This window comes from Nuphar pumila, chromosome 10 (assembly GCF_984573655.1).
Source record: "Nuphar pumila chromosome 10, dmNupPumi1.hap1.1, whole genome shotgun sequence".
In the NCBI taxonomy this organism is placed as follows: Eukaryota; Viridiplantae; Streptophyta; class Magnoliopsida; order Nymphaeales; family Nymphaeaceae; genus Nuphar; species Nuphar pumila.
In genome coordinates, this window is record NC_143258.1 from 112,209,796 (window position 1) to 112,229,336 (window position 19,541).

The following is a 19,541-nucleotide window of genomic DNA, read 5'->3' on the forward strand; positions in this document are numbered from 1 at the left end:
TGAAGCAATGGAGTCTCGGCATTTCACACAATGCATGCTCTTGATACAATTCCCTGAATGCTAGTCCCAGCTCTGCTGCTAAATTGATGCACACCAACGTGAAAATCCCAGAGCAAAATGATAGGAAATTCGGATTCAAGTTTGATAAAGGCCATTCATAAAACCACAACAAAGACAATAGAATATTAATCCCAAAGAAGTCTCCTACCTTCATATCTAGCCCTAAATATTAGTTTTCTATATTTTCAGAAGTAATCAACCAACTGTAATCCCAACTATCCTTTCATAGTTGATAATATCTTATCTGGCCCTTATATTTTTTCCTAGTTTAACAAAAATCATCTAAAGAAATAAATCAGGCTCGGTCAGCATCTTGGGTCAGCATTAACAATGGTCACAGGGTCACTAGTTCGTGGTTGGATAAGTGCCTGGATATCCCAATATGCTACTTAGCTTCACTATTGATGCAGCGGGGAGGATCTGCGCAACCATCACGTAAGGGTGCCGATGTTGAGGTAGCTGGTGCAGTGAAGAAGTCGAAGTTATTCCGTTAATGGGCTGATGTTGGCTGCTCCTTCCAATGCACGATTGTGCAGCACACAGTAACTCAATGGCACGTTGAAGCAAAGGCTCGGATCAATGGATCCGAGCAACAATTTATTAAAAGATTGACAGTGCTTACAGGGAAAAGAAATCAATAAATAACAGGAAAATAAATAATGGTGATTGGAAAGAAAGAAGAATAGAAAAAAAACAGCAATGAACGTGCGGCTGCCAAAGAAAAAAAATTTGCAAAAGAAAGCTTTGAAGATGCCAAATTGTCTCCCCCACGCAACCCTAGAATAGGGTTTTTAAAGGAGTCAACTGGATCCGGGTCTCGGGTCCAGTCCCGGACCTGAGTCGCCTTCTCGTTGATGCAGGACCTAGGACGACGCTCAGGCATGGGCTCGTCTGGAGTAGGTACGCAGGGGTACCTCATCCCTGCGCCTTGGTACCACGATCTGGATCGGATCCCCTGCGTGGGTCCGATCCTCGATCCCCTCGTGCATATCCGGTCCCATGCCTGGGTTAGGCTGTATGGATCTGGGTCGATCCTGCTCTGCATCATTCGCCCCTGGTTGGGAAGAAATCGGCTCTGACGACTTATTGTTTCTATAGTAAGCATATAGATCAGACACATTGAAGATAGGCGAAATGTGTCAATCTTCGGGCATTCAGACCCAATCACCGAAGGATCTTGAAAGGGTCATATTTCTTAGGACTCAACTTGCCATAAGTACCTACTGGAAAACGCTCAGAACGCAGGTAAACCCATACTAACTGACCGACTGAAAATTGGACATCGTGACGACCCTGGTCTACAAAAGCCTTGTAAGCTTCATAGCTTTCAACAAGTTTGGCTCAGACCTGTCTGTGAATATCTCGCATGTACTCAACAGCATCAAATGCGTCTGGGGCTGGGTCAGGGAAACTGGAGTATTGACGAGACCGACAGCACCGTCGCCCACTCCCGTACCCATTTTTTGTGTTGACGTCGTGTGCGGCTCCGCTGGCGACTCTAGGGCGACGAGCCAACCTTCAATCCTGTCCAGCCGTTTTGATCAGAGTTATCAATCGAGGAAGCGATACGGGAAGCGGGAGCGAGAAACGAGGCACTTTCAAATTTTTAGGAAGCGGGAAGCGTGGGATGACTTAGAAGAAAATTATGAACCGTCTCGAAAGCGACCTAGGAAGCGAAGCGGAAGCGAGGGGGAAGCGAAAAAATAAAAAATAAAAAATAAAAAATAAAAAAATGGAGAAGCGTGGGGGAAGCATGCTTCTCATAAATGGGAAGCGCGTTTCCCATAAAAAGGAAATGTGCTTCCCATTTATGGGATGTGCGCTTCCCAAAAAAAGCTTGCTTCCCTGCATGTTTCGGAAGTGCGATGTTCCGCGCTTCGAGGAAGCGCACTTCCCCATGCGCCTAAGCGCTTCTGATAACTCTGGTTTTGATATCCCTGCCACTTCTTTGTTCATGTGCAACATATTTTCTTGCATTTTGGTCATCATATCCATCACATGCATCATTGGATCTTCGTTACCGGTTTCCTCCCGCTCTTTCCCACTTACAGGATCGTTCCTCGCCTCTTGAGCCATGCCGCTGACGAAGGAGGAGTGTTGGTGCTCTGATACCACTTTGATGCAGCGGGGAGGATCTGCGCAACCCTCACGTAAGGGTGCCGACGTTGAGGTTGCTGGTGCAGTGAAGAAGTCGAAGTTATTTCGTTAATGGGCTGATGTTGGCTGCTCCTTCCAATGCACGATTGTGCAGCACATAGTAACTCAATGGCATGTTGAAGCAAAGGCTTGGATCAATGCATCCGAGCAACAATTTATTAAAAGATTGACAGTGCTTACAGGGAAAAGAAATCAATAACTAACAGGAAAATAAATAACGGTGATTGGAAAGAAAGAAGAATAGAAAAAAAATAGCAATGAACGTGCGGCTGCCAAAGAAAAAAAATAGCAAAAGAAAGCTTTGAAGATGCCAAATTGTCTCCCCCATGCAACCCTAGAATAGGGTTTTTAAAGGAGTCAACTGGATCCGGGTCTCGGGTCCGGTACCAGAGCCGAGTCACCTTCTCGTTGATGCTGGACCTGGGACGCTCGGGCCTGGGCTCGTCTGGTGTAGGTACGCAGGGGTACCTCATCCCTACGCCTTGGTACCACGATCTGGATCGGATCCCCTGCGTGGGTCCGATCCTCGATCCCCTCATGCAGATCCGGTCCCATGCCTGGGTCAGGCTGTATGGATCTGGGTTGATCCTGCTCTGCATCAACTATACATGCTATATACATAAAAAATCCATATGTATGTGTGTATGTATGTCTGTATCTGTGGGTGTGTGTATATATCTATCTAGACAGAGAAAAAGGAAGGGGCAAATATGTATTATGCAGTTAGAAGCTCTGAAACTATATTAGATTGTACTATCTTATTTATTAATAGCTTAGAATTACAAAAATTGTATAGTGAAAAACATATCAAGCTTTCTCCCTTTAAAGATACCAATAGAAAAAGGTCTGTTAATTTCACAGGCAAATTCAGCAAATCTTGTCTCATAGCACTGATTCACAACAAGGAAAATGAAGTTATGCAGAACATAACATAAGCATACAGCCACTGGAATCACCATTGAGATAACATAGGAAAGGCAATTTCTCAAGAGAAATATTAAAAAATGGATTCTTTCTCCAAAAAAGGAAAACAGATCAACTTTTTAGAAAATTAGAAAATTTTGCAACAATGACTGAGTTTCTTCTGCTGCTTTAAACAAAATGACTTGAAATTCCTCACAATATCTTGCAATAATTTTTGCGAAATTCAATCTGTTAATATTTTGAGTTTTCCTGCAAAAATATCTTTAAAACTTTTGAAGCTCTCATAATACTAACATAAGAAAATTTAAAAAGTCAGTAATATTGATGACTACAGCATCAAGCGACCAGCTCACAGACCATCAAATAGAAAGCATCCAGAAGGAGAAACCATGGTCCCAAAGTAATAAACACATGTGACCACTCTGTGTGAAACAATCACTTGTAACTCCTGCTTGAACTTCGTATAATTGTACTGGACAAAGTTCTCCAGTTCAAAATGGCTATCTTGAAGTTCATTTGCATATTTTCTTTAATTTCATCTCATTAGTGGCTGATGAAAGAGAAATTTAAAGCTGTGATACACCCATCATCTTTGAAATTTAACCATATCCCTGATTAAATATTAGCAAGAACAATATCCAGCTAAGGGGGGTTGAAACAGTGATGACAAGGCACTAACAGGACCAGACATCGAAAGATGCAAATAAAAAGTATTTGTTGGTGTGCACCAAATTTGAAATGATAAGTACAGTGTAAGAGAAATGGAGAAAAGATAAGTAGAACTGAGACAGTCATGCCCCTTCCATTGTTTCAACTATTCCATCTCACTGATATATTGAATCTTCGCATAACGACATGTAATACTTTCATGTATGAACCTCATAAAGTAAAAGCTATCTACTTGTAAGCTAAAAGAATAAAAGAGAATGGAACAGTTACAGTAGAGCCAATCCTTGAAGTATATGTGAAGGGCATTCGCTAGTTCTCGTTTCCGGCTGTCCTCAAGTTGAGAATTTCTTAAGGAGTGTTTGATATCATCTAAAACAAGAAACTGAGAAAGAAATATTTATCAAATCAGCAACATAATAATACAAAGCATGCATTCATAATATTAAAACATTATGGAATCACATAAAGCAAGGCATATAATATGAAATAGGGAACGCATGTCAATAACACACTAGGAGAAGGAAACAGTTCACAATTAATACTTTCTTCCTCTTTCTTGTTTCTATTTAGTTTAACTTTTCTAAGGAGTTTGTAGCAACAGTTTCAATCTCTATTGTTTCTTGAAAACAAAAAAAAAGGTAATCTTGAAAAAAGGGAGAATTCTTTTAAAACATCCAAAAGTTGAACCAACCTTTTAATCATTTTATTAGAATCTCCTTTAAAATTATTCCATCCATCAACAATTTTGAGGTTCGATTCAATAGTACATTTCAGTCCAGGAAAACTCATTGATGCAACAACCTACTATCCCACTATTGGCCGGGGCATGACTTTCACACTTTTTTAAAAGAAACAACAGTATTATGGATTGACTATTGCCTGGACTAAATGGATTTTACGAGAATAAGAAAAAATTTTGATAAAAAAAAGGTTTTTTCCTGTGAGAATAACATATTAATTAATAAAACATTTCTAGTAGAAATTTACCAGTATCTGTGTGTTGTGTGTGTGTGAGTGGGTGTTCGGTGTATATGTCTGTGTGTGACTGTGTACAGATATGTATATATGTATAGAAAATATTTGGTTCTAACGAAGGTACAGAACTATTGAGCTAGAAATCATAGGTAAGCTAATATCAACGACATCTAATCACATAGATGTGTTCAGCATGGTTTGTTTGATAAGGATAAGACCTTGGATCATGTTTTTCTGACAATAAGAACATGACTTTTTGAGTTTTGAAGTTTGATACATTGTGGGCCATTGATTTTTTTACCCCTTCAAAAACCAGCTTACATGTCAAAATCAAGTGATTCAAAACTCATTTCCTACTAAACAGACCATGCAAATCACATTTGTAAGGTTTGATTTTAAAAAAAAAATTGAAAAAAAGGGTGATTTGCACTCAATGCTTCTGTATCTTTATTAGTACCAGATATTTGCCCCATATAATATATATATATATATAGAGAGAGAGAGAGAAAGTGGCAGCTGCTAACTGCCGTGCTAACCGGGCTTTCGAAGGGTTTTCCCCATGTATTGCTTAAATCTGACCGTACAGATTTACTAGGAAAAACCACTTGGATCATGTTTCTTCGATGAAAAATGTAATAACCTCAATTTTTGACAACTATTTGTTTAAATTTATTTGAAAATAATGGGTATTTTTCTAAATTTGGGCCTCAGATCCACATTTTGGATCTAAGATCCATAAAGTGGTCTTTATATCCACATCTAAAATAAAACTAATAATAACAATAATAATAATAATAAATGAATAAAATTTTAATTTTTAAAATTAATCCGAGAATCCACAGTTGGATCCATTTGGATCCAACTTGTGGATCCATATCGTTTGGGGTCAGGTTACGGGTCTCGGGTCCGGACCCGAGCCGCGCCCCTGTGTAAGCAGCATTTTAAAGAAAAGGGGCAACCCGATAAGGGTTGCCCGATAAAGCTGTAACCGAAAACAAGAAAGGCGCAGGGGGGGGGGGGGTTACGCAGGGCGTAACCGACCCCGACTCAGTCTCTCTCTCTGTGTCGAGTTGGGTGCGTATCGGAGAAATAGGGCACGCCGGAAAACCTGCGGCAAACAGCAGCTAAGTCTACCTGTCACGGCAGCAGTGAGGGGCGACTCTAGCCAGCTCGGTACTCCCGCCACGGCAGCCTCCGATCGCCGGAAATTTCTCCAAAGAAGGTACGAGTCTTCTTGGAATCGGGGTTAGGAATCGAACATGGGTTCGATTCCATGAGTGGATTTGAGGGGAGGATTTGGGGTTCCTGTCAACCCTAAACCTAAAACCCCAAATCTATGAATTTGGGGGTTTCGGATCTTTCCTAATGAGGGGTGTTTTCTTTTGTTTTTGTTGGATTTCTGGAAAAGGGGCGGCTCAAGAGAAGCTGTGGCATTATCGACTTTGATATCGTTATGATGAGGCTGTTAAACTTTTTTTTTCAAAGGGTCGTTAGTCATTCAGTCCTAAGAAGATAGTTCTTGTGATAATGCTGAAATATTCTTGTGTTTAAAAATCATTTGATACTGTTTAGTTGAATAAATGAAATAGCTTCATTTATACTTTAGTTTAGGCATTAAGATGTTTGGGGATTTTCATTAGGTGACTTTAAGTCTTATTCCCTAAGAGTTTTGTGGATGATTTTCTCAGTACACAGGATTTTCTTCATTAAGCATGAGTGCACAGTTTCCATATTTATAGCTCCATGGCCCGATCCCTTCTTTTAGAAAGAAAAAAATTTATGTGCAAGTTAATGAGCCCAACCTAGTCTTTTGCTCATGTTGAAATCTTTGTGTTTGATTTGCTTTTGCTTTTGCTGTTTCGATTTGAGTTATCAAGCCTCAGAAATCTATTTCAAATTTTGTCTTGCAATTTCATACTGTGATGTGCCAAATAGGAGGACAGAATTATTAGATACACATAGCCGACCTTCACTCTTTTGTACAGTCCCCCATTCATATTCGGTATAACATGTAAACAGGGCACATTTGTTATCATTAGTTCACTGAATTTTTGTTTGTTGCAAAATCTTATTGAAAGTTTGACTGTTTTCATTAATGTGTTCTAAGTTATCCATTTACAGAAGTATTGGTCATCCGCATTGATATTTCAAGTTGTTCATTAACAGAATCTTGAATGGGTTCATTAGTATTTTTCTGTTAGGCAATCTATTGATAGAAATTGGAATTTCTTCACTGTACTTTTCACTTTCACATTGACAGAATGCTTCACCTCAATCTAATATCATGTAGCTTGAGGGTTATAAGTAGTGGTGTTATCCCCAACACCATTGTCGTTGGGATCATCTTTGTATCTTTGATCTGCAACATTTGGGAAGTCATTGATGACATTGACCGTGTGGTTTCGGTATGATCGGTAGATTCGTAGTCGGCTGGGTCAAAATGATTTTTATTGCACCATTATGAATTGCTTTCACAGCTCTGATTTTCTTGAAACAGTAGGAATTGACTTCACTTGATTAAAGTAACATTGACTATTGGTTTTTGTATTAGGTTACACCAGATCGTTTACTTTTCCCTACTTATGAATATTTGAGATACCTTCTCTTGAATGTCTGGTTCTATTAATATGATTGCAAAGTTTGTTTGGTGGAGGTGCATACACGATGTGAATGCGTGCAGCCCTGAAATATCAATTTCTAGATCCGGTTTATGTGCATGTGTGTGGTTGATAACTCATGCTATGAATGAAAGGTTTCATGTATCTACATTATGGGACATGTTTAATTATCATGCATGTATGATTTGGTTTCAAGTGCATATGCATATATGGGATCGAAGTCTATTGGCATGTATAATCATGCATAAATATTCTCATATACTTATGAAACTATGGATGAATGCATGTGTGTTAAGTGATTACATGAAAGCACTTACACATGCATATGACTGTGGAAGCTCATGCACATTGTTAAAATGGTATGAATGAATGTGCATTTTGAATTATGTTGGTATTATTGCATACATTGCAAGTTGTTATGATTTTTGCATACGATGCATCGATGGCCTAAATGGACCATCGTCGGCATGGAGAGCCGTGGGTTTGGTTTTCTTTCACCTATGTTTTTAACTGCATCACTTGAACCACATAAGATGGTTTGGCACATTACTACACTGTTCTAGTTGTTTATACAGGCTGGAGTTCCGTATGGGTCCCCGCAAGGGAGGATGCGGGTTTTCACTTTATTTTTGCATATGGTGTTGCAAACTTAAAAAATTAACTTTAATAAAAATATAAAAAGAACAGTGTAATATACATTCTGGGATATCTCATCTGGAGTATGAGAATCTTAGAGATTCGGTCTTGGGGAGACTGTGGGGATACAAAAACTCTGTGTGCTGTAATTTGATCCCCTGAACCCGATATTGAGGTTCTTTCTCCTAGCCACGATTTTAGGGAGAGTCCGCCACTTTACTCGAGAGTGGTGTGTTTGACACAGTTGTTGTTTATGTTACCAAGTAAGTGACACTTGTGGGCGTGGGGTGTCTCTTGTGTCCCCGACATTATATGTGGAGGTCTAATGTTCCAAAGGTGATTCGGTCGAGGGCTAAGTTGGAACCCAGTAATAAAATATAAATTGTGTGTTAAGCTATCCTGGAAACCTACTTGATCTCGGGGATTGTACCTGTTTAGTGTATCCGCGGGCAACGGTAATTAAAAAGAGGAACTTAAAGTTGTGTGCATTTAATAGGGCATGCATATGGAAAGATGGAACTTAAATGAAAGATAACAGAAGAAATCATGCATTTTCCTGTTATACATTAGATCATGCATGTTTGAATCATTCTTTATAACATGACATGTTTTGGTGGTAGCATATGATTTACTTCTTGAAATCATGCTGCAAGGTTTGGTTATTTAGTTCTTGATATATGGTACTGTTTTACTGTTCTTGACTGGTGAGCATATGTAATTGTTGGTAGGTATGAATATTTGAATGCTGCAAATCTTATATCTGCACTCACTCAAATTACATGAAATCTTATACATGTTCTTTGTCTCACTTGGTTTCTTTAGAAGTAGCTGTGCTCAGAATTTCGGTTCTGACACCCTACTTTGTTGGTTTTTCACAGAATATGGTGAACAGTGAGGTTGGACTAGCTACTGGGGATGGATGAGAGTCATACTTGGGCTTGTCAGCTTCAGCAGGGGACAGAGTGGCTCTTTCTTCAATCCTTCTTACTTTTTCAGTTGTTACTTTACTTTCAGTTGAATAAAACATTGTCTCTGAAATTTACTTTTACTCATAAATAAATAAATGGTTTTTGGTTCTTATGGATGATGGTTGCAAGTTCGTTTGTGGTGTTTGGGCTATCCAGTTGAAATTGGAACTGTGAGGACCCTAGGTCTCTGGGAAGTTTTCCGCCACTATTATAATATATATATATATATATATATATATATATATATATATATATATATATATATATATATATATATATATATATATATATATATATTTCCGCATTTTTAAAGGGTATGGATTGGGGTCGTTACAAAAAACATGATTTTTAAGCCTTGAATATTTGGCAAAATCTTAGACCATCGATTTTTTAAACCTTATAAAACCTACCTGTGTATCGAAAACGAATGATCTGCCTATAAAATCAAGCATGTAGAACGCATATGTAAGGTCGGATTTAAGAAAACATGGAAAACCCCTTTGAAAGCCCGGTTAGCATGGCAGTTAGCTAGAAAAGTGGTTAGCAGCTCTCTCTCTCTCTCTCTCTCTCTCTCCATATATATATATATATATATATATATATATATATATATATATATATATATATATATATATATATATATATATATGCCTCAAGTGCATTGATCCCAACTGTATGGATGTGTTCGGCATGTCCCATTTCCTGGGCTCTGACCCCTACATTGTGTTCTTTAGATGAAAAAATAAAATCTTTTAAGGCTTGAAATTTAAAAAAATTATGGACTGTTGATTTTTTAAACCACAAAAAAAACCTGCTTACATGTCCGAATCAAACAGTCCAAAAGACAATTCCCACTGAATTGCCCATGTAGAACATCTGTATACTCAGATGGAAAATGGCCGTGCACACCCACCCTTACTCTACACACACACACATGCAAATCGATAACCTAACTGAACAAGAATCAATCAAACGTAAGCAAACCCTGGTTGACAATCAACCAGCAAATTCACCTTATTCTTCTGTGATGACAAATAAGTCTCTGGCAAAGGAAATGGGTTTTGCTTTGTAGATCGTGGCAATTCACCTTCAAACCATCTAGGAATCTGACAGCATAGAGTTGAATAAGTAAATATCAAAATAATCAAATCCTTCTTTTATTGGAAATAAAAAAGCATACACACAGATGCAACTGAAAGATAACAGAAACGAAATCCTACAGCTTATGTAGAAGCCACCTTGAACGACAATTTATTTGCTAAAAGCATCATTTCATTGGCCATGATTCATGAATTTCTCAAGAGATATCCAAAACGTTTCACTTTTCTTGGGTTTTTATTGCAGAAAACTTACCAAAATAAAAATACAAGATAAAACAATAAATAAAAGAAACATATGAATGGGATTTTCCAGATAAATTACCAATAGAAGAGAAATATACTGCATTTTTCCTCAAAATTATTTGTATTAGCAACAAAATTGCAATATTTTCAATTATCTCACAATTTTATTGGAGTTTAAAATGTCCTGTAAGTAGCACACTGTTATAAAAAACATTGCAACATTTGTCACTGTGGTTGCTAGAAGCTAAATTGCCTCAATATTGAATAAATAAATAAACTATGGCAACAATAGTTGATTGCAATCAAGGATCCAATTAATTGGATTGACTCCAAACCAGTGGGATAGAATTCAGGACTGGATACAATCAGACTAACCCTGATGTCCGGTAAATTTCCAGGATTTTGTACAAATCAGATTTGTCCTGATATTATATAATAATTATCACAATACATATATAACGGTATGATAAAAAACTGGAACCACAGATAAGTGAGCAGTTATGTAAAATATAAAATTATGCACATTTCTAAGTACAGCTTCTTCAGAAGCTTTAAGATTCTCCAAAGGTTAATTAATGCCAAGAACCCATCAGCCAGAAGCCCCAAAAATGGGATAGGATACAAGCAGCAGTTGAACTAGACTTCGGCACTTGACAGCACATTTTGACCTTGTTGGCATTAAAGAGTGCCAGGCATCAAACCACAAAACCCTTATTTACTTTGTCAATTTGTCATGATTGAGAAATAGATTCACATCAGGAAACATCCAATGAACTACATGGAGGGTCAGATTAGGAACTGCCAGAGCAGAAAGAAAACACTAGAAGCGAAGTAATTTATCAAATTATGAAATATGAACCTGCCAGAAGAGTGCAGTCATGTGTGGTTGTGCACATAGATGTGTGTGTGGAAGCAAATAAGATGCATCATGAGGTTAAATAGTCGTTTTTTCCCAAAACAGAGGGAATGTTCACATAACAGTTACAATTAAGAGTAGGGTTACTTTGGTGTTTGGAAATCTGTTGTTCTATTACAAAGGTGATCTTTTATAAAGCACTGATGCAAAAAATGTTAAACCAACATACCAAGAAATTTGTGAACTGATATGGATCAAGGCATGTGGCAGACTCAGCCTGAACATCTGAAACCCCTGCTGGATGAGATAGTGAATCATGTGGATCAACCATTCCAAGCGTTAGAGGTTCATCCCATCTATTAATACTTGAATCAATGCCAACTTCAGTCATGTGCTCTTCCAACTGAGAATAAAATGTGTTGTATGGAGCAACCTGATATTCAAGAAGACGCAACAATTACACAACCTTCATAGACACCAAACTCTTATTTCTAAAGACACCTTCAGCACAAAAAGAGGCCACCAAGTATCCATTTAAACAACACAAATATAACTAACTCTCAAAATAACTTCAGAAACTACAAGCAAGTGCTTTCAACTAGAAGATGCAAATAGAATAGCAGAAACAATCATAAATAACAAAAAAAGATGTTAAGAGTGTTTAACACTAAAACATGTAGTCAAATTCCTCTACATAAAGAATAACTCAAACGAAAGACAGAAGAGTTCACTAACATGACAAGGAACCATAAATGCACCACCTACAAAATGAAACAATTGCTTAGCATGGCTTTGATTTTAAAGAACAAAGGAAGAAATAAAGGATAAATAACAATTTATGAAAAAGCAGACCATGAAGGGAAGTGTTGTAGCTGAAAGTTAAGTAAAAATGTGGTCCAACAGGGTCGGGTGGATTGATCCATGAGCCATAGTGAGAAATTAGTGTACAGCTATGCCAGATATATATATATATATATATATATATATATAGAGAGAGAGAGAGAGAGTAGCCATCTTCCACAAAGGACATCTCTTTGTGTGAAATCCCCACTCATTGCTGTTGAAAGCTGTTAAGATTGATACAGGACATTATTAAAATTTCACTTCTGTCTTAAGGGCATTTTGGTCTTTTTTATTGGTTGCCACTTATGAGTGGTGGTTTTGATATTTTTGCTTTTGTATTTTTTTTGTCATGTTACTTATTGGTGGCAGGCGGTAGTTTATCATTTACATTTGTAATCTCATTGTTGTAATTATGTTTTTGTCACATAAATGATATCAATAGGTCCCCCGCTACTCACCCCCCCCACACACACACACACACACTAAAAAAAAACTACAATAGAGCAATTGGTGTCATTTCTTGTTGTTACCACCATTGCCAATGGCTTCAACTTTGGTTTTTAAGGTATCAGAGCTTGGTGCATCTTCTTGACAGCTTTGGGTCCATCCATCATCTCTATATTCTTCTCCATTTTCATTGCTTCTTTTATCTTTATCCTCCTTTTTATTTTGTCATATCTTTTGTTCTTATTCTCCTGTCTTTTCTCTCTTTTTTTTTGCCAACTGTTGACAACACCTTGTTTTACCATTTGTGGCATCTGATTGCTTTTTTCTATCTTCCTTTTCTATACTCTAATAGATGATCTTGTTTGGTGTTCTTGATTTCATATACTTGACTTGTTTCTATATCTTATTCTGAGGTGGACCCATTATCATCACGTACGATAACCAATTCAACCTTAATGCTCCTAACCTACATGTTCCAAACCTTAATGCTCCTAACCTACATGTTCCAAACCTTAATGCTCCTAACCTACATGTTCCAGCTCCAAACTCAGCCCTTAATGTTCAAAACCTACCATTTCCCAAGGTGGAAATCAAGTGAACTTTAATTTCTTTGGTTGTAAGGGAATCACCATCCCTTGCATACAGTATCTTAAGCTCAAGAGTCACAATAGTGGGACCTCAACTCCACCTCAATTCTTTGGCAAGCAAAAAGAAGCAATGTGATCATGGAAAACCCAAAGTATGATGGTTGCCTAGCAAAAGACTAAGGATTGATTAGCTGCTTGAATTCCACGCTATTTGAATGCATCCTTGCCTCTACCTATGCAGTGGCGGGCCCCGCACTCCATATGAATGGCTAGGGGATGATTACAACCTTGCCTTGCTCCATCTTCCTTTTCTGATTGAAAAAAGCCACTCCACTACTGGCACAAAGGCCAGATAGAAGCTTGCTTCTTCTTTCACCAATGACGGAGATGAAGAAAATAACAAAGCAAGGGAAGGTTGCAACCATGCTCCAATAACGAATAAAGAAGAAAGCTCACGAAGGCCAATTACTTTTTGTAAGGTAAAGATCTAACTAAAATCCAAAAGGCAGAGTGGAGTTTCAAGTCCAAGTAACGTGGGCTGGCACTATCCCTTTATAGAGATGGTTGTTTATCCAGTCCAGCAGATTCTTTTGCAGCAGTGCAATGTGAACCAATCCAAGTGGGGTTCGCCCTCTGTCACCTCTCCTCCTTGTCTCCATTCTAATTGATTCGCTTCTTTGTTCATGTAAGTGCTTGGTTCGCCCCTTGTTGCAATTTGTGATCTTCCGCAAAGCCAAGTGACAGACATTCTCATTACCTATGAGTAATGGACTGAATTGCACAACTCGTGTGCTTAAGTATCACAAACAAATACGATGAATCTTAGAGACTAGTTGGACATTCCAAAAAGGGAGACAACTCTATATCTATGTATATGGCTCAAGTTAAATCTATTTGTGATCAGCTTGCCTTATTTCAATAGTCGATTTCAAATTCAAGTAAAGTATATTATGCCCTTCAGGGACTTGGCAATGAGTATAGAAGTTTTGTAATCAGTATGACCATGAAACCTCCATGCTAGGAGCCTTTTATAGAGTTGAGAACTATGTTGCTTCAATATGAATCATTGTTCTCAGCTAAGAAGAAATTTGATACCTCATTTCATTTCAATGACCATGAAGAGTTTATGACGAATAATAATAATAATAATATCTACAATCACTTTAGTCATGGTAATCATGGCCACTAGAGAAATAACTACAATACACTGCAGTAGAAGGCGATTAATAGAAGACATGGGTATGGGGTTCATAAAAACCTTAGTTGAAACAAGTGGAATGCAAATCATGGATTTGATAGGAAAAATCAAGGTGTTTTTTAATAACCAACATGCTGGTTGTGATCTCCTACTGATTTTAGAGACAAATATATGTCAATGTTGGGGTAATGCCTATGTAGTTAAAATCTCGCCTAGACTACCTGGGCGCAAGTATACCGCCTAGGAGTGCCTAAGCGCCCAGGTGAGTACCTAGGTGGTGAGACACCAAGGTTGATAATTTATGTTTTTCTTTAATGTTTAAAACATTATAATCATGTTTTGACTGTGTATTTTGAAACATTTAAGTTTTTCAATGTTTTTAATTTTTTATATTTTATTTTAAATAATTATATTATTTTGTGGGTCTTTAGGTGACAACTAAACAAATATTTGTTTACATGGATTTGAATGTTAAAAATGTAATTATATTTTAATTACTTAGCTTCATTCATGAATTATGTGTGTTTCAGATGTTTAGTGTCATAAATTGTGTTGAATATGTATTTTCTATTACTTTATTGTAATTATAAGAATTTACTGTAATTTTTATTTTCCGATTGTTTTCTTTTTTTGGGTCCTGACTAAGCCAATTAGTCCCGCCTGGGCGCCGACAAGGCCTTTTAGAAGACTGGCACCTAGGTGGCAACTGGTGCTTTTGACCACTTACGATAATGCACATCATAGTTGGAAAACTCGACGACTCAACTCATGACTCGGCCGAGTTGACTCGTATCGGCAACAAACCGAGTCAAGAAATTAGGTAAACTTGGTTTAAACCAAATTCAGCCGAGTCCTAAAATTGACTCGGCTGAGTCGGACAAAACTCGGATGAGTTTTAGCATTGACTTGGCTAAGTCAGCCGAGTCATAGCCAGTAATAAAAAAAAACTTAAAAGTATAAAGTAAAGCACCATTTACTTTTGAATGGGCAAAATGATAATTTGAAGAAGAGGAAGAATGAATTTTGAGGGAGGCTTACACTTTATGCCTCGCCTCAGTTTTTGGTGAAGTGCCTCGCTACGCCTCAACGCTTTTCACAACACTGATGCCAACTATGGTGCACATGACAATATAAGCAATCATCATATCATCTATACTTTAACATGCCCAAGTATCACAACAAGAAGACACTAATAGTAGCACAAATGTAGTTACTCTAGATTCTTTTATGATATTGCCTCACGTTTAGAGGCTAGTCATGTGAAACCAAGTATGCACTCATCTCTTGCCCCTTATCATGGAAAGTGTTTGTTATAGTGGATAAGGGATTATGTTATGTGATCACTCACATTGAATGTGCTATTCTCCATTCTCTTAAAGGTTCTATGTAATATTAAAAAATGTATTATGTGTTCCCAACTTCAAGAAGTTTAATCCCAGTTGTAGGTGCTTGATGATTACAATATTGATAATATCTTCACAACTGAGCATGTTGTTGTTGTTGTTGTTGTATTGATTGTCAAGCACTGCAGTAGAGGTTACCACTCTAGGAAAAATTTTGTGGTTGATGTTCATGTTAGAAAATGGTATTCCACCATCAATCACAAGAGGAAGAGGAGTAGAGAGGGAGAGAGACGTCGATGGCTGCAGAAAACTTAATTAGGGTCTGCGGTATTGGCTTCCCATTAAATATATGATGATACAACTATTAGGGTACGAAAATACCCATTACATAACATAAAATTATATTATGCCATTAATGAACATGTGTGAAAATAAAACCGAGTTGGGTCTGGATCCTGAGATCCAAACTCAGTCATGAATGACATCTTTTCACCCTCCCTCAAGTTGTACATGGTTTTGAACCATGAACAACTGCCTTTTAACATCCAAAATTTGTCTTTGATAAGCCCCTTTATAAACAAGTCAGCAATTTGATCAGCAGTCCGAACGAATTCTGGTTTAATTTCCTTCTCTTCAACCTTCTGTCGTACAAAATGTTGATCAATTTCAATATGCTTGACACGGCTATGATAGATAGGATTAAATGACATGTTGATGGCACTTTGATTGTCACACAATAGAATACATTTAGAAATTGACTCTCCTACTTCTGTCAATAGGAGTCTGATTCATGTTACTTCGGTTGTAGCAGTTGCCATTGACCTATATTCAGCTTCTGTGCTCGACCTGGCTATAGCCTTTTGTTTCCTACTGCTCCATGAGACAAGATTTAAGCCAATGAAAACACAGTATCCTGAGACAGACCTAAGCTCATATGGATCTCCTGCCCAATCTGCATCTGTGTAAGTGAGAAGTTCATACATGTGATGGTCATGCATATCCTTTATGTACTCAAGACCATCTCCAATAATTTCCTTCAAATATCGAAGAATGCATTTAACAGCTTCCATATGCCCAATATGTGGTTCATGCATGAACTGCGATACCTGATTGACAGAATAGACAATATCAGGCCGAGTGAAGGTAAGGTATTGAAGCATTCCTACTATCCTGCGATATCCTGTAGGGTCCTCATACAGATCTCCATCTTGTGAACTGAGTTTCTGATGAAGTACACTGGGTGTGCTCAGAGGCTTGCAATCTGTCATATCTGCCTTGCTAAGAACATCAATGGTATACTTATGTTGGGTAAGTGTCGTGCCTTCAGTAGTCCTATCAACTTCTACTCCAAGAAAATATCGCAGTTTACCAAGATCCTTCATCTTGAATCTATGGTTCAAGAGTTCTTTAACCTATTCAGTATGTTCATTAGAGTTACCTGTAATGATAATGTCATCAACATATATCAATAACAAGGCAACTATATTTTTACATTTGAATATGAAAAGAGAATGATCAAGAAGAGACCGACTAAAACCACATTTTTCCACTTCAAGAGAGAAACTGTCAAACCAAGATCGAGAAGTCTGCTTCAGACCATATATAACTCTCTTTAACCTGCACACATATTCTGTGAAGTTCCCTTCTGCATACCTAGTGGGTTGCTCCATGTATAATTCCTCCTTCAGAATTCCATGTAGAAATGCATTTTTCACATCCAGTTGACTGAGAGTCCACTGGTGCTCAACAGCCAATGATAGTATGACTCTGATAGTGCCCATTTTCACCACCGGACTGAAGGTCTCGTCATAGTTTTATCCTTGCTCATGTGTGAAGCCTTTGGCAACCAGTCTAGCCTTGTATCGCTCGATAGTACCATCCGGCTTATACTTTATCTTATACACCCACTTTGACCCAACCACATTTCGATTGTGTGGTCTGGGAACAATATCTCAAGTGTCACATTCATGAAGAGCCTCAATTTCTTCGTTCATAGCTTCAATCCATCTTTTAGAATTTATTGTTTGATAAAATGTGGTGGGTTGATCTTCCTTGCCCAAAGAGGTTAAGAAAAGTTGAAAATCCATCGTCAAGTTCTCATAACTAACTCACCAGTCAATAGGATGTCGAGGCCGGGTAGACCTTCTGTGAACAGGTGATTGAATGAAAACAGAAGGAGAATTCAGCTCCTGATTAGAGCTGAGAAATATTTCCTTCTCACGTCGAGAGTAAACAATGCCTTTATACCTTTCGGGGGCCAATGATGGTTCATAGATCACACTTTCCTAAGTTCTTTGCGCAGCAGTAGACACATTTCCCTCATCTCTTTGATTACAGTCTGAAGAACAGACACCGTCAATACTAGAAAAGAGATCTGAGTTCAACCATGGGTGATAAATTTCAATTTCAGGAGTGTCATCATTATGACCAAAATTTGATTCATCAAACACAACATTTCTGGATATCTTGATGTGCTTGCTTACGGGATCACAGCATATGTATCCTTTGTAATCATCAGTGTACCCCACAAATCTGCATTGTAAGGCCTTATCCTGAAACTTGTCGCATTGAACTGTCAACATGAACATAACATACACACCCGAATACACGCAAATCATGATAATTTGGATCCATACCATGCAAAGAGAAATGGGGTGATTTGTTTTCCAAGATATTCATGAGCAATCGATTTATGACATAGACTGTTGTATGAAAAACCTCTGCCCAGAAGGTAACTGAAAGATTACTATCATGCATCATGCTCATTGTACTCTCGACAATATGACGATGCTTTCGTTCAGCAATCTCATTTTGTTGACGTGTATGAGGGCAAGACACCTGCCTACTTATTTCATTTGTTTGGAGGAAATTAATAAAGTCATTTGAAGAGAACTCACCCCCTCCATCACATTGAAAACAAGTAATATTCTCAGAGAATTTATTTTGAACAAAGGAATGAAAATTCTGAAACTTGAAGGTTTCAGATTTACTTTTCATGAAGAAGAACCATGTATATCGAGAATAGCTATCAACAAAAATGAGATAATATCTAGTGCCAGACATGGAAGGAACTGGAGCTGGACCCCAAACATCAGAACATACAATTTCAAATGGTCTTGAAGCTCTTTTATTAATGAAATGAAATGGAAGAACATGACTCTTACATTAAAGACAACTAGAACATTTTTTATTATCGACACTTAAATTCAGACTTGGCTTGGGAATAAAACTGCTTGAAACAAGCTTATCAATAAAGTGACTACTACAATGACCCAGACGACTATGCCAAAGATTTGGCTCAATATATTCAGAAATATTAAGAACACTCTCAGGAGGAACTGAAGATGATGATGTGAGCTTCAAAATAGAATCAACAGGTTGAACACGAGAGGAAGGATTCTCTTGGAACACGTACATATTTCCTTGTCGTTTTCCTTCAGCGAGCGTTTTCCTCGTGTGAAGGTCTTTAACATGAACAGAAAAATGAGTAAACTCAACTGAAGCATTAATGTCATCGACAAGCTTAGAGACAGAAACAATATTTTTCTTGATATTAGGAGCATGAATGACATTTGAAAGAGCAAGAGAAGATTTGGACATAGGAATTACAGAATTTTCAATGTGCGAAATATGGTGATGAGACTCATCTTCAGTGACAATACTGTTTCTACCAACATAAGGAACAAGATTTAGGAGCTTACCAGCATCACCAGTGACATGAGTGGTTGCACCAGAATCAACATACCAAGTACCTTGATCATTCTGTTTGATGTTCAATTCAGTCAAGGCAGATAATAACAACTCTTTGACTTCTCCAGTATTCTTCAATATATTTGTTCCCTTTCTTGTCTACAATTATTTTCCTCTATTTTGCGGGTTAAACCAGCAATTTGCTTTGATGTGCCCTTTGCCTTTAC

General features: G+C 37.7%; 1 protein-coding gene across 1 annotated transcript in view; it reads right to left on the reverse strand.

Annotated features, from left to right (window-relative positions):
* LOC149827940 (uncharacterized) overlaps nt 1–19,541 on the reverse strand; it is a 97,158-nt gene that overhangs the window by 18,029 nt on the left and 59,588 nt on the right. Inside the window, exons 6-8 of the mRNA XM_090019737.1 lie at nt 11,436–11,639; nt 10,021–10,113; nt 4,081–4,192 (exon numbers count right to left, since the gene is read on the reverse strand). Of these exons, the coding sequence (XP_089875863.1) occupies nt 4,081–4,192; nt 10,021–10,113; nt 11,436–11,639 (409 nt within the window). The remainder of the gene's footprint in view (nt 1–4,080; nt 4,193–10,020; nt 10,114–11,435; nt 11,640–19,541) is intronic.